This window comes from Lathamus discolor, chromosome 2 (genome assembly GCF_037157495.1).
Source record: "Lathamus discolor isolate bLatDis1 chromosome 2, bLatDis1.hap1, whole genome shotgun sequence".
Classification (NCBI taxonomy): Eukaryota; Metazoa; Chordata; class Aves; order Psittaciformes; family Psittacidae; genus Lathamus; species Lathamus discolor.
The window spans coordinates 45,645,302-45,661,524 of record NC_088885.1 but is presented as its reverse complement, the minus strand read 5'-3'; the positions used below and the strand labels follow the sequence as shown (position 1 = coordinate 45,661,524).

The 16,223-nt window shown below is 37.8% G+C and overlaps 1 protein-coding gene across 15 annotated transcripts in view; it reads left to right on the top strand.

Annotated features, from left to right (window-relative positions):
- Positions 1–16,223, top strand: part of PARD3 (par-3 family cell polarity regulator) — a 458,414-nt gene that overhangs the window by 323,957 nt on the left and 118,234 nt on the right. For 8 of the 15 annotated variants that reach the window (XM_065666723.1, XM_065666722.1, XM_065666721.1 and 5 more), the window contains one exon: positions 12,402–12,512. The exons of 4 other annotated variants lie outside the window; for them this stretch is intronic. In XM_065666723.1, coding sequence (XP_065522795.1) covers positions 12,402–12,512 — 111 coding nt within the window. Of the gene's footprint in view, positions 1–9,542; positions 10,111–12,401; positions 12,513–14,369; positions 14,771–15,957; positions 16,017–16,223 lie in introns of those variants that run through there. 3 more of the 15 variants (XM_065666725.1, XM_065666726.1, XM_065666727.1) reach the window with 3 other exon arrangements.

Genomic DNA, 16,223 nt, shown 5'->3' with positions numbered 1-16,223 from the left:
CTATCTATGGCTTCCAGATGATGCTGTTGAGCTTAGTCTGAAGGTAGATGGATGGCTGAAGATGTATGTAGATTTCCTTTTTTTTCTGCTGTGCTGTTACAGGTAGTACTTAAGAAAATGTCTAATCAGAAATAAAGTTTATGGATTAGATCTAAAAGTTCTGAAAAAGTGGATATAGCAACAAAAATACATCTAGAATTTTAGCTGTGTCATAATTTTTGAGTATTACAATAATGGAAGTAGTTTATTTTTATACTGACTGCAAGTGCTTCTAGCATACTCAACACCAGGTATTTAGTATGCAAGCTGAATTGCTATTACACATTTCAACAGCAACATACCACAAATAAATTTCAAATGTTTCACAATGTTATTATAGATGTTATCTTTCTAAATTCCTGAAATTCAGAACACAACATGCTTCCACAAGCAGGAGTTTCAGATATAGTGTTACAGTTAAAGTATTCTTTTTCTGTGATGTTGCAGAGCAAGTAATGATACCAACAGTATTATCATCTGTAACTGTTTGGAGTCCTGATATCATCTGTGGAGCTCCTAATACTTTGCTAATTCTGTTTGCCTTTTATAACTGTAAAAGGAAGAAAACTGCTTGCTGGAGATGAGTAAAATGCAAAGACTCAGTGCCAGTTTCATCTGGGTTTTTTGGGGTGTTTTTTTAAGATTTGTTTTAGGCTATATATATTCAGAAGAAATACTGATATGGCAGTGATAATCACTGTGTACTGTGTGCAGTGCCAAGCATGAGCAGAGCAGATCTCATTTGGAGAAGAACATGTCAGGAACTGGATATCTTTGATATCAAGTTTGGATTTCTTTTTAGCATCATCTGTGTGGGTTTCTAACTAAACATAGGCCCAGTCACTCCCTTACAGTGCCTGAGCATGCACGAATGTGTATAGAGTGGTACAGGTCTGAGATCTTCTGTGCTAGGAGCTTACTTGCATGGGGGCGGGAACATAAAAAAATGTGCCATCGCCCCATATGTCTTGCCTCAAATTAGTCCCATGCAAGGCCTGGTTTGTGCACCTTTTCAAGCTGAAATAAATTTCAGCTCCCAGCTTGGTCCATCAGCAATTGATACAGTTATTTCAACTGTCGTTGTCGTGAAGAAATCTCAAGCTCCGAGTACTGGCAGCAACAGGATGCTGGGCTTCTCCAGGGCTCCAGGTAGCTTTGTGCAAGCCCCTGTGCCTGCTGCTATGGGGACTCACTGCCAGACTGACTTCCCAGCAAAGATCCACCTGAGTATTGTTGCATCCTCTCCAGAGACGGTTTGTTCCAGTGGTGCTGCTGCAGTGCAAGTCTCACTCTCCATTTTCCACCTAGAGATCCTGTGGCTGTAAACTAAATTTTCATGCCACGGGACAGAATATTGGCTGATAGAATAGTCAGAGGTATGTGAAGCCAGCAGTGGCATATTAGTGTATTCTAACCAGAGCCTTGGGTCAGGCTACATCCTGTGTCTTAGCCCTGTCTTGTAAAAAACTTCCAAAATAATGTACCTGTAATTTTTTTCTCCTCCCCTTTTTTTTTCCAATGGCAATAGAGATTATGGGGTATTCAATGTAGCTTGAGTTGTGCCCTGAAGCACTTTGTAGAAGTATCCTATTGGCATTATTTGTTTATTTTTGTAATTAAAGGAATTTGTTCTACCCCTAAGGAGACTTAAAGGGCCACGTAGGTGGCACTGTAGAACCCAGGATGGGACAGTGGATCCTAAATTGTAGTCTACAGCCACTAGCACTTGAGTGCTGCAGCTCAGCAAGGGGAATTGCTTTTTGGTATTGTAGGCATCCCCTGAGAAGAGAATGGCAGCAGTACATTTGTCTGGGTTTTAAGTATGTTTGAGTTAAACTTGCCTCACAGATTCTACAGTGTTGTCTGTTTTCCTTTGCTGGAAGTCACCTGTGCCTTCACTGCCTCATGTAAGTGTAAGTATGTGAATGAAGCTTAAGATATAGACACATCACCTATTGCTGAATTTACCCTACAGGGGTTGTTTTCTAGGAGATGTGTATCAACAAAGATTTTCAGTAACTGACAGAAAAAGTGCTGACTGACATACTAACATTTGTAAGTAATGAGATCTGTAGAGAAGTTTTACTCTTTGGAAGGTTCCAAATGAACTGCCAGTATGTTGATTAACTTTTTTTGTGTTTGTGTTAACCTATGCTGATTTTATGCATTGTAATTGCGAGGCTGCAAGACTAAGTTGTTGGAATAATGTTACTGCAATTTCCTTGTCTAACTAGCTGGTGTATTACATTTATGCCCTCATTTCTTTGCCTGTTGCGTGTGCTTAGTGAGCATCTTTAGTGATTTTCTTGTTATAGCTCACATTTACATGAGCCAGGCCATGCTCATATATATGCAAGCAAGCCTTTCAGTTGTAAAATGGAGTTGTGAAGACTTCCTATTACTAAGGTGGGGTTTTTTTTATCTTTTCTGCCAGGAAAGTGTTGAAGCATATTTCCCTTGCAACTTCTCTTCCCCCACCCCCAGCCCCATCTCTTGAGTGCCAATAAAATGTTGGTTTGGGTTTTTTTTTTTATTTGATGTTTCATTAGCATTTCTTATAAGGTCTGCCTTTAGACCAGTACCCATTTTCTAAATTGTACTTCTGCAGGGTTGGAAAAAATCATGGTAACCAGATGCAGTATTTGTCTCTGGCCTGGCAAAGTGTTAGATTTAACAAAAGAAGCTAATAGGAATGTTCAAATTGACCCTTCTCATCATTTGGACTTCTTGGAGCTCAATCAATCGCTCATTATTGTGTGAGTTATTCACACAGAGGCAGAAGTGCTAGTATTTCTCATAATCAGCCCTTGAGCCAGACATAATTTGCAATTTTGAAGCATTGTATTTTGAAACAATAATGCATTAAAATGAACAGAGCAGGAATTAGAAGTATAGTTGAGGAAAGAACGCCTGGAAGAGTAGCCATGGTTTAGACGGTCTCTGTAAGCGCTCTCAGTGGACACTAGTAATTAGAAGCATACAATATAGCATTATTAATACCGAAATTGTACACAGTTCTTAAACTAATCTGTGGACTGCGACAAACGCAGTAACAGAAGTGTGCCCATCTCACTGTGTGGCTGTAGGGCAGCTGCTGTCAAGCAGGGAGCTCTGGGGTAAGGGTTTGCGACCTGCTCAGTACAGTGTGGGCAAGGAACAGTCGGGTCAGCTGGGCTTGGCACTCAGCACACAGGGAAGGAACAATTTACTCAACTCAGATAAATTGCTTATGTTATAAAAGAATAAGTACATTCTAGTTTACATAGTCAGGCACCTGTTAAAAGTAAACTGCTGCTGATGCTTAGAATTTGGGGAATTTTTTTTAATCCCTGTATATGGTATTATGTTATTGCAAAGCAGAGGGTTGTATGTCTGGTTCTGTGTATGCAGTCTGTGAAAGACAAGTTGACACACTGGAGGTCTTCACACAAGACTTTTTCAGGATCCTGATCTTTACCTTGTAAGGGCAACTTTTTTCTTGGTTTGTTTTTTTTTTTTTTTTTTTTCAATTTGTATTTACAGTTTTTTGATTACTGTTTAACATCTTACTGACTAATACTGAATTACCTAACAGGGCACTGCAGTCTTGATGGGCAAATTTTGTCTGAGAGGTGGGGGGGACAATCATTTGTAAGTACATTATACAGCAGAAATGAAAGGATACATTGCCCATTAGGATTATATTATCTTTTAAAAGACTGAATTATCTTGGCTGTGTCACATGTATGAACTACTTTCTTCAATGACAGATAACACACAGTGTATCAAATTTAATTTTAGGGCAAGTAACTTTGTGGTCAACAACCACTCCCTTTTTTTAATATATACACAACATTAAAGAGTTTTTGCCACACAAGCAAACTTTATAATGGTTAGACTGTTATGAAACATCCATTAAAATGTCATGTATTGCTTCTGTGGTTGCTTCCATCATTGATGATTACTAACACTGTTGTATCTAAGCAGAAGCTTTCTTTTTTATTCCTGACTCCTTCAGGGATGCCGCAGTCCACAGTTTAACAGGTTTTGGCTGACCACCATGAAAATGAGTTATTTATAGTGACTTTTAGTACATTGTGGTATTGTTTGCTGAGTTGATTTGGCCAGACAGCAGAAGAATCTCTTGTCTGACTGCTGACTTGCTGCTGTCTTCTGATATTATCATTGTAAAATTATCCCCACTTCCTTTGTCCTTCTCTGACAGCTTTTAAAGTGCAGTAGTTTGGATTAGTTGTCAGCTTTTTTCTTATTTCTTGTGATTTACTTTTTTTTATTTTTTTATTTTATTTATTAGAGCTGTCAATGGCTCTAGCTAGCTTTAGGCAATCATGAGTAGTAATGCAAGAAGATAATCTTCTGTTTAGAAATTTGCAAACAGATGGTCTCTCCTTAAAAGAAATCTGTTTTTAAAAGTTTCACCATTTTATGCTTGAAGTAAATATTACAAATGCTTAAGTTGTGAAAAGAGAGCGACTTGGTGTGAATAATATTCTGCCTGTTGTGTCATGCCTTTCAGATAATGTTATCAAAACTGTTTATGAAAATAATTGAATGAAACCTCATGACATGTCTCTTGGTTTGGCATCATAACCATTTTCTATGAAGTTGGGCTATTGACTCAAAGACAGGCAGATTAAGCTTCAGTGGCTGGAAGCGGTTACCGATGCCATATGTTGTTTCCACTTGTTTCCGGGATGTTGTTGTGGGAATCACCAGTGATGTTGCATATGAAGTGTTGCAATTTATGTGCCATCCTGGCTGTTGGTTTTGAGCAGCCCTAGTTCTGTGAGATGTACTAGAATCTCCACCTGAACAGTGCTGAAAAATGATATTTAATATTTGGAAAGCGAGGCAGAAGCTGTTGAGAGAGAATGTGTAAATATAACACAGAAGACCTTCACATGCTTTACAGTACTCATGCACAGGGTGGTAACTTCAGAGATGGATGATAATTTGAAGTGGTAACCACTTGAGTTCTCCTGCTTTAAATTCATATATTCATGGCAGAGCACGTGAGTTTATTGCTCGAAGGCAAACATCATTGGTCTGAAGAGGTACGAGTATACCTTTTCAGAAGTGTTCTTCATGAGTTAACTATGTCCTTTTGTAATACACTTTTCTTGGTTTGGGACAGCAGCGTTCTGCAGGAACCCACCTGGCAAGGGTCTTCTGCTGAATATTGCACCAGAAGGACAGCTGCTTTATCAGTTTTAACATAGGCAAGGAAACTTGTGGAAAATGAAAAGTTACAAATGTCCATTTTAACTACTTCCTCAAGTTCCTACATCAAGATACGTTGCTCCTGCTGCCTGTACATCAGTGCTTCTGTGTGATCTAAGGACAGTGCTGTTGCTGCGTCACTCCAGCAGTCGTTCTGCTCCCTCCTAACAAGTAGAATTTGATCTAATATTTTGATTACATGTGATAACTGGCTGTTTCTAGAAATCGATTGCAAATATGTAAATATTTGCACTGTAAGCATATTTTTAAAAATAGCACTTGCACAATTCTGCTTGGAGAGGCAGGCTTGTAAATACTCAAGTCATCATTAACCAGGGTGATTTTTGTTTGAACGCTAAGTTGAATCCTTGTTTATGCTTATTAATATTTTTTTAGCAAGAGAAGTTTTATGTCACCATAGTCTTTTGCAATATAAATCTTACCATTTTGCTGATACAGCAGGCGGGAAAGGATTACGGAAATAATTGCAAAAGCCTCCGAATAGTGTTAGGTTGTATGGATGTGAATACTGTTTGCTGCTATGGAGAAAGGAGCATGCCTTGAAGACAGAAAGCACTGATAGAATAGCTCAAGACACTTACCATTTGTTAATTTTTAATGATGGTCTTTTTTCTATTAAGGAACGTAATGCTGCTAAACTTCTGTCTCAATCAATTTTTGTGTTTTTTCATTAATCAACTAATGCATGTTTCTTCTGTAGCTCTTTATTCTAATGAAATATGTGGATGATTTGGCAGACGACAATGATCTCATCAGTAACGCATCAGAGTAAAATCCATTTAGCAGATTATATGTATTATTTTTGTTGTATCAAGGATGCTGATATAAATTCTTTTAAACTGGAGCTATTTTGTTATAAGTTGTAAATGTGGAATTTCTGTTGCTATCACTTATACATCCTCTTTTCTTTATTTGTTCTATGTATTTATGCAAAACATTTACATGTTCTTTTTGTCAACATGTATCTTATGTACATTTCGCATATATATATGGCATCATCTTGCAGTTTAAACTTGTTCTTTAAATGTTCTGCTACACTGTCTTGTCTGCTGAGCCTTGTACTGTCTAGTTGCCCTGATGCATTGGTCTAAAGCCACTGTAGGCACTTGCTAGTCAGTGCTGCGCTGTTGAGTGTGATAGGCTTTGGATTAGTCCACCTCCTAGTTGGTGACAGTCATTCAAGAAAGTAAGCTTGAAAGTAAGCCAGCTAGGGACTGACAGAGAGGTTTGGATATGCATTTTAGTTTGATTAGATTATCCAGAGCTCATGGGATTTTCTATTTGAGGGTCAAGCTTTGGTCATAGAGGTCTGTGTTCTCATCTTTTTATTAATAATGTGACAAACTAGTATCACAGGGTCTGAGGATGGTCCTTTCCTCTGATGTGATTTGGCTGTTGTATTCTAGAGATCATATTTTAAAGAATGGTCCTCTTACATTTTTCAATTTCTTAACTTACTGTGATTGCTATTGTTCACTGAATTTGAGGATTAAGTCCGTGGATCTACGAATATGACTGAGCATTTGCACTTATCTTGAAACTTTCTCTAGCCCTTAATGTAAAAGGACAATTAAGAAGCTGTAAATTAAGTAGAACCCTGGAGTATCTTGGCAATTAGAGTGAACAAGATTTCAGTTGCTCTCTTTCATCAATTTCTCATGCTCTTGGATAGACAGGGTACTTTTAATTTACAACCTGTATTTCAATTAGTCATAGAAGCTTTTTCTTGAAACTTCTGTTTATGGAGTTAGAAAATAAAGTTAAACTACTTCTTAGCTATAGTTTTTAGAACAGGGTTTAGATGAGATTGCTACTGAATAAACTAGCTATTATGTGAGGTAGTGTTCCTGTATTTATAAATGTTGTTACTATCATAAAGATCATTCTATAACCACACAGTGTGTGTCCTCAAAAAAGTGTTGAGCTCTATATATGAAAGAACATAACATACTTATGAACAGGATGGTAATTTTATTATTATTAGGGATTTGCAGGAAAATATGCATTTTCCTTTTGCTCTTTATTTTCCACCATGAGTAACAATATTCTTTGCTTTGCTTCTAAGAACTGAGTCTAGGGTATGTGGTGGCTGCTATGTTGCAGGTGCTTCACAGTGCCTGGCGTAGCTCAAGCTTTAACATTAGAACTTTTTTCGTCATAAAAATGTTAACTTGATGAGGCAATAGTGTATGTCATTTTGCTGCACATCATGCAGTAGTTTGTGTCTCTTCATTGGTATCTTGTGTACTGATTTAGGTGGGGCTTTTGTAACTCACAAATCGTTGGCACTGAATTTAGCAAATGACAGGAGCTTGGAATTAGATTCCCAGGATTATCTGAACGTCAATGTCACAGATGCTCCTTTTCTGCACTGCTTTGTTTTTCATTTCCAACAGTAGTCCTTACCTTTGTTTTAAAATGCTGTCCTCCCTTTTCACTAATGCAAGGAGCATTGCTGTGCACAGATCCTGAGCCCTGGATCTCTTTTCTGCTTCAGAAGCAAAGTTGTAATCTCATTTGCATTTGTAAGAACTGCAACAAGTATCCAGCAGCCAGCTTCACAGCAACAAGAATGATACCATCACAAGTTCAGACAAGTACCTGAAAATCTCCAGGTGCTTCAGGCACTTGCTAACCAGCTGCACACAGTGGAGAGCAGCTCCTACATCTGTGAAGTGAGCAGCAAGGGCTGCGAGCAAATCACTTGGCAGTATCCTCAAGGCCATGTCCTTGCAAAAGTCTAGAATCTCTGACACAAGACAAATGGGTGGTGATTGCTATTTTACAAGGGAGCTATCATTAACAATTGCACTTTTGGAGTTTCCAGCCTGAGGTTGTTATCATTAGATGAGCAGTCACTTCATCAGGGGAAGTTATTATGTGGGTGTGCCAGAACATTCAATGTATGCGTTATGGAAGAAACAGTATTGGAAGCAGCAAGATTCCAAAGTTGCCATGGGTCATGCATGGAACATACAACCTGATTCCATCTTCCCTTCCTTTTGAGTACCTGAGCAGTAAAGAAATGAGCTTTACAATGATGCAAATTCTGGTGGGCTGTGGGTAAGGTGTCACACACATGAATGTTCATGGGGGAAGTCTATGCTATTTGCACATTTAAGAACATGAAACTTATATAAAGGTAAGCCAGATCTTTTCAGTGGGCCAATGCGTTCGAATTGGGCTGGTTTAAATTCTGGGAGTAATTCTGGGGTCTTGACCCACACTTTGCTTCTTTTGACTCACATAGTTACACAAGGGGTACTGGACAGCAGCAGGGAGGGGGCTTTACCACTGCCTGTGGCATGTGCATTTGGTATTTTGAAAGGATATTGCATAGACTGTTGGAATTTCAGTGGTCTGAATACTCTTTATTTTTATTTCTAAGTGTCCTGTTTTATTCAATATTCATGAAGCAGAGTAGGAAATATCTACCTGAGGAAATTAGAAGGGCTGGTGATTTTGAATAGCTTGACACAAGTGTAGTCATTGCAGTACAGTTGAGGGAATGTTAGCAGCTCGCTTTAATGATGTACCTTAGTATTAATGGATGTTGCTCTTCTGTAGTTAAACTTGGCCTGAATATGAATGTTCAATAATTTATTAATGTCTGTTATAATTTTGGTGGAGAGGATGCTGATTTGGACTGTTGGGTTTCATGATGACTATAAATCATACTTCATGGAGCAAAAACTTTTAATTGAAATAAATATCAAATATACCCATTGTTAGCAAGAGTAATCTTACCAAAACCTTTGACTGATGTTTTGAGTGGAGAGTGTTGACTGGTCCTACAGAAATAAAAGGGGTGTTGGGGATGAGGGGTGTGTACATGTATATCCCCATCGCAGTTCTTTTAAATACCTTTCTCAAGTGCTTCATGAAGCCTGGAAAATATTTTTCCTGTGTTTGTCTGTCACTTCTACTGTTGCAAGCTGAAGCTTAACAGAGATGCTGTTAGGCTTGCAATCTCAGTGGAAAAGAGAAATCTTGATTTTGTAAATATTTTTTTGTACAGAGGTCTTGCTAAAAGTATGCAGACTTGTTCAGAGCCAAACTTCTTTAGGGCAGCGTGTTTCCAAACTGCTCTGAAACTCCATGACTTACGAGTATCATGGAGATGCTATTTTGAAGATGATGGTGTTAAAACCACAAAGCCTCAATCGGGGGGGGGGGGGGGGGGGGGGGAGCAGAGGACAGCACTCATTATTCTAGGTTCAAGTGTAGGGACAGTGCAGTTAATGTTGCTGAACTTGTTGCAGGCAGTGGTGATTATGGCAGATATATCACTTCTGTGGGTGACAAAGTCCAGAGAAGGCAACTTTGCAAGACCACCGTGGTTCATATTCTGCCAGGCTGTCCACTGCCAGGATGACCACAGAGCTTGTTGGAGATGGGCACTGGAAAGTCTCCGGTCAGAGTGGGAACAGTATGGCCACCCTTTGAAATGCCTGGGGAAAGACCAGAGATGTCTTCTGGAGACTTGATCAGGATGGTCCCCGAGGGCAGAAGGAACAATCAGAAGAAAAACCTGAAGGAGAAGAAGTGTTGTTGACACAACTTGCTTATGAGTCAGAGCAAATTGAACCCTCCTGCTGCTCCGAGCGCTGTGTGGTAAACCTGCCAATGCCTGTGTTGAAACGCAGCATGAGCGTGGTGTGTTCTGGACTTGGGCAGCTGGATCTGAAAACTCAAACCATTTATTTTTGCTAGGTTTGCATTACATGTTAACTTTAGAAATACTCTCCCCACAATCATGCAGCCTGACCAGGCATTTACTAGATTGCTTACAAGGAGTATTAGAAATTTCCTGTGTACTTCTTTTTTTTTTTTTTTAAATGAGGTATTGATTTCAATATATTTCTGTTCATACTTGCGATGAATTGATTTATGGTGGTGGAAATTCTGTTTTGCTGCCAAAACCTAATAGGTACTCGTTTAATTTAATCCTTTTTTTTTTTTTTTTTTTTTTTGTTCTGATCTTTTAACCACTAGTTCTTTTTTTCCAAAAATAAACTGGCTACTCCAGAATTTGGTTCCTTTGCTTTGCCTGACATTTTGAATGGGTCAAGGAAGGACAGGAGACAGAAGCAAACACGGGCATCCCAGAGACGCTGTACTACTGTACCACATATGTTATGTGTCTCCTCACGGCTCTTAGTGTTCCATCAGTCAGACCCCTGCCACCCCTGGCACTCTCTGTGTTTCAGGGTAAAATGGCTCAGTTCCACTGTTTTTCTTCTAAACCTCCTCTCTTGGCTAGAGGATTTAGGGCAATTTTAAATTAACCATTCTCTTGTCAGGTGTACAGCATCCAGAACTTGATTTGAATCTCTCATGGCATATATGTAAATGTTTTGATAATGGTTTTGACTACTCTCTAATAAATAGCTGGATGTTTTAAAAGATACGTGCTGGTGTTTCTAGTCACTGATTTTAAGTATGTCAGTTTTACGTGTAACAAATTATAAAATTAGAGACTTCATGTGCTATTGTGTGTTTCTTAACCCTATCATGTCCGCTGCCCCTCCCTTTTTCAGATGGTTATTAATGAACAATTTTAGCTATCAGATGCCTGAATTACTTTGGAAATCATCAGTCTGGGAACTGTGGAGAACAGCCACACACTTTTAAGTTTGTTTACATGCTCCTATGCTGGTTTTTTGTGTAGCTGTGTTTTTAAACAGTTGTGCTAAGAGCTATAAACATGGTTATGAAGTATAGTATCTTTTGATTGAGTGGCCAGAAGTTAATCATTCTGCAGGGTTACTGTGTGATATGTCTTTAACCCACGCAATAGCTTTGTACTAGAATCAATAGGAACAAATGGGAAAACATTAGAAATGCCTAGTGGCCTCTAAATATTTTTAAAAGTTTACATTCACGCATCAGAAGAAAGTTAAGAAAGTTTAAAGAACTCTGTGGTTTATTTACTCTTTGTGAGCATTTGGGTTGTCCTGTCTGCACCATTGCTGGACTTTGCACATTTCAGTGCTCTCATTTCCCTTTTGATGTGAACCTGAGCATGAAGTGCCACAGTTGTCAGTCTGCTATCACCTGAGTGTTTGATAAAAAGAGTAAAATTCTTGCTGCTTTTGGTATCATAAATGATTCCACATTTACTAGGTAGGTATTACAATAAGATACTGTTTAATAGATACTTTGCCTTAAATAGAAAATTGTCATCTAAACTGTAGATGTATTTAAGGGCTATATTTAAGTGTTTGTTTAATTTGCTCTATATAAAAGTAATTCCTTTCACAATAGGCCTGAAATGTCTAAGGAACACATGCAATGCTGTCCTAATAATAACTGAGTATCTGAAATGCCAAACTGAAATTTTAAAAGAAAACAGTGGAATGTGCAAATATGGAAGAAACGTAAAATACTTGAAATGTAGCTGGTAGAGGGGAAGAGGAGACATAAAAAGGGCAGACATTGGGTTGGCAGGATCCTGCTCTGTCTGGGAGACCCAAGCCAGCTCCATTTCTCCACTCACCCTCTTTGCACTGGAACACCCAGGGCAGAAAAGTCATGAGTAATAAAGTTTTTAAAGAACCCGGTGCTGGAAAAGAATAAATTTACATTCTTGGATAGCGTCCACTGTGTGGTGAAACTGCTCTTGCGGGGTGGGGGTGGAGGGTGGCACTGCGCTCTGGGCAGGTGTCAGGCATACAACGCTGTGTCTCTTGCAGTTCATATGTGAAGCCTTTACTTAATGTAAAATTGAGTTGTGTTCTTTGGCAGTGATAGTGCTAAGTAACTTCTAAAACGTTGTTTGGCTGTGTGTTTAAAAATAGTGACCCCAAAATGCTGGCAGAAAAAAAAAAGGAATGTAATCCTATTGTTTTGGGTTTTTTTCTGTTCTTACATGAGGAATTCTATAAAATTTTAAGAGGAGTGAAATAAAAATAAATTAGAAAAAAAACCCAAAACAACAAAAAACTACACAAAATAAACCCAAAGCAGCCAGAAGATATTAAAGATTGAGATTCTGAGGTCTTTGCATTTACCCTTCCTGATTTCCAAGCAACCCTTCTTGGAGGACTCTGTCATAGGAAAAGAAAAATGCAGTTTTGTTCATTTCACAAGTTAGATTCTTTTTTGTGTGTTATTAACAGGTTTGGCAAACATCGCAAAGATGACAAGAGTGAGAAAACTGGTAAAATAAAAGTGCAGGAAGCTCTTACTTCAGAAGAGGAGAGAATACGAATGAAGCAAGAACAGGAGAGGTAGACTTCAGTATTTGCTTAAACCTTGATAGAGAGAGTTTGGTTTTTTAAATTTAATAACTGAAGTTCAATTTTCGTTGGTGAGAATTCCCAAATGTTGATATGTTTATATACTTTAAATAACAAGACAAAGATGGATTTATTTTGAACATTAGTATAAACAGCTTCTTTTGCAGACCCAGACCTCCTTTCCTTATTGAGGAGACTGAAGAAATGAAATGTTTTCTCTATATATTCTATAACTGATTTTATTGAGATTTTCAGATACAAATATTTATATAGAATGAAGTATGTTTTGTATTTTTCTTGAAAGTCTTGCATATCTAGTTTTTTCATTTATATATTTAGAAAAAAAAACCCTAAAAATTATACTTACCAGTATATTTGTCACTGGAGTTCAGTCTATTTATGTGTCATGCAGTCTGTTATGGAATGATATGTATATTAAACTGCTAATTGTAAAAATGAGTGGTGAGTACCTCTATTTTTCCTTGTCAGCTTCTCTTAACATTAAAACCCTATATAATATATATGTCACATGACTTTCTCAATATTTCAAATCTACTTTTCATTCTGTCTCTTGCAGCCCTAAATATCTGGGGACTAGACTCTCTTATCAATATCTCTTATATCAATTTGATCAAAATTTTGGAAAGCTTAGGTCAGAAATTAACTGATACTCAGGAATGTGTATGGAGAGAAGACCACTTTTAGTAGACATCTCTTCAGTAAGAGGACAAACTAAAGGGTTTCAAAGTTTGAATGCTGAGTGGTAAATAGATTCAGACACATTTAGCAGTGAAAGTGAACTATGAATTCAAATGATTTATCTAAAAAATATGCTATAGCTCAGCCATAAATTGAAGATTGATGCAGGAACTATGGAGGGCAATTTTGTTGTCCTTGTAGAGGGGGTGTGACTAGTTAGTCATAATGATCTCTTTAGCCATCATCTCTGCACCTTGGTCTTCTGCGGTCAAGAACAGAAGTTTATAGGTGATGGCTTCATCACTCAAACAGCTCACTGGAATAGCAGAGCCACAGTAACTCTTGTGTAGTGTCCTCAGTTAAACCTAAAATGGTTTCCTTTCAGTTCTTTTAAGGTTGAGTGATATATGTTCAGTTAAGGAAGGCTATTATTAGTTAATGAAGGTTATTAGTTACTAGTTTGTTTGTTAGTGTTTATTAGGTAATGAAGATCAACAGTAACTTGTTACACTGCAGAAACTGTGACCATCTGTTTGGATTACATTACGGGAAAAATTAACTCTTTAGCTAGCATAAATTGATGTAAAAATTTATTGATGTCTGTCTTTAGTCCATTCTGACAGTAGAGAGTGGCTGGATCACAGTGCTTGGTTGTTTTTTACTTATCTAATTGGTTTTTATTTTCTCTTTTCTAATAAAAGCGAAGCAGGGTCTTTACATTTGTTCCTGTTTTTAAAAGTAATGTTCTTAGAGGTTAAATGATAAAGGGGAATACTGGAACTGAATGAAAAAAGTGACTTAGTATATGAGGGTGTTTGTGCAGTCAGCTTCCTTTATGCATGAGGAGACCAGTCACTTTGTGGATGAACTCATGCCAGGGGTGCAGAGCCATTGAAAGATGCCTCTGTCACTCCAGCTGGCTCAGGGCAGGGAAGGGTCAGCTACATATGCACAATGCCAATCCCTGGCTTAAGATGCTCTGCTGAACCAAGCTTGCCCAGCACTGAGGGCTTCTTAGTAACCTTTGGTCCCCAGAAAATCAGCCACATACATTTATTCAAAGAAGAAAGACTTCAGATTTGAGTTAGTAATGTTTTCTCTCTCTCCATTCTCTCTCTTTGTCTCTCTGTGTCTCTCTGTCTCTCTCAGTAAGAATGGTGAGAGTATAGACTGTCCATGTGGTGATGTAAGAGAGGTTGCAATAGTCACGCTGGGTACCAAGGTAGAACCATGACATTATTTGTACAGCCCCCAATGCATGGAGAAAATTCTTAATCCCTGTCCATCAAGTTCTGCTAACCAATTTGAATTTTTCCTGGAATCTTACTCCTTGTGTGTCGTAAAAAACAATTTTATGTGTCCAGTGGAACTGCAGAAAGTGCATGTGCTAGAAGTTCATAACACCTTGATGTTACCGTAACACGGGTCCTCCTCCTTCTCTTTCCCTAACTGTGTATTTGCTTTCCTTTGTATTATGTCTATAAAAGAATGCAAGTTCTTTGGGGTAGTGGCATGCACAACTAATAAAAGACAATAAAATAGCAACCAAATGTGTGAGGTGCTTACTTATGTTTCTGAAAAAAATTAGATGTTGATTTGGTCCATAGAGACTAAATATTTTTGTAGTTAGATTGCAGAGAGTTTCCTTTTGATCCTGTAAAAGAATGATGTTAGAAACGTGCTATTAATGAGGAATACTCTTGCAAATTAACTGAACAATCCCTCAAAATGCTTACTAGGAGATGAGTAAAATATTACTGTCAGTGTTGATTCATAATGGCTGCTATTTTAGCGTTGTTTTCTGTGGGTGTTTCTTCCTCAGTCTTTTTAGAAGTAGAACTCACTTGCTCTATTTTACTTGGTATTTGATGCTATATACCTCTATAATGATGCAATACTTTGGGGAAATAGGTTGGATTTAATGAATTTACTGTGTATGAGAGGCTAGGAGAAAAGAATCCTTAGGGGTTCAGAGAACAACTGAACAGTCCATTAAAAAATCAATCATGCCCACAATTTTATGGAATTATGCTTTGACTTGATAATTTTAACAGTATTGTGCTTACAATAGTATTTTATTTCAAATCTTAAAAGTAGTTTTCATATTGATTACGAAACAAATAAGAAAATTAATGTTCTTCAATTTACCATGATTAAAATGAATAAAATTGCCTTTTAGAATTATATTATTAATAATAATTTCTTACTAAGGAGCATATCTCTTAAGCTGTATATGGTACATATTTACTAACAAAAAGTAATTTTGAACAGAAAATTAAATTACCTGGTTGAAAATACAGACAGTTATCAATGAAATAAATAGAGTACTAGAATAATCAGGAGAACCATCTGAGGAGACCACCCACCAATCTTACCAAAATTTCTGTGAAATGCTTGCTATTTGTGAATTCTTCAAATGATGGATTCACAGTTCATCTAAGGCCATAGGACGCTGTCCCCATGTCACTATTCTTCAACACTGATTTACTCCAGAAAAAAATGTCCGCTTGCATTATGCTTAGGTATCTGCCAAGCACTGATCTGAAAACCCAGATGGCTCTTATGTGCTGATAGAAAGTGTGCTTCTCCCCAGCAATGGCACCAATCAAAACCTTAAGGCAAAACTAAGCAGTAATTTGTCTGAACTTGGTCTTGTGTCTCCTAAGAAAGCAATTGTACTGCAGTCTTGAGAAAGTCAAGTAAGACCTGAATTCAGTTAGCTCTATTCCATTGCCAGGTCACAGCTGGTTTATATATGTGCTAACTTGGAGCCTCTCTTTGCCATGCTGTCTTCAACCTTTAACTGACTTCCTCAAGCAAACCCAAACAACTTTACTCTTTCTACCTGGGTAGTAAATAACAGAGGAATTAAATAAACATACTTCTTTGTGAAGTTTTCAAGAAATTCAGCTGTTTCCAGTGTGGTTCACTGCTAGATAATGCTTAAAAGATGAAAACTGCAATTCTAATGAAATCTCGTGATTCAGAGTATGTGATCCCAAC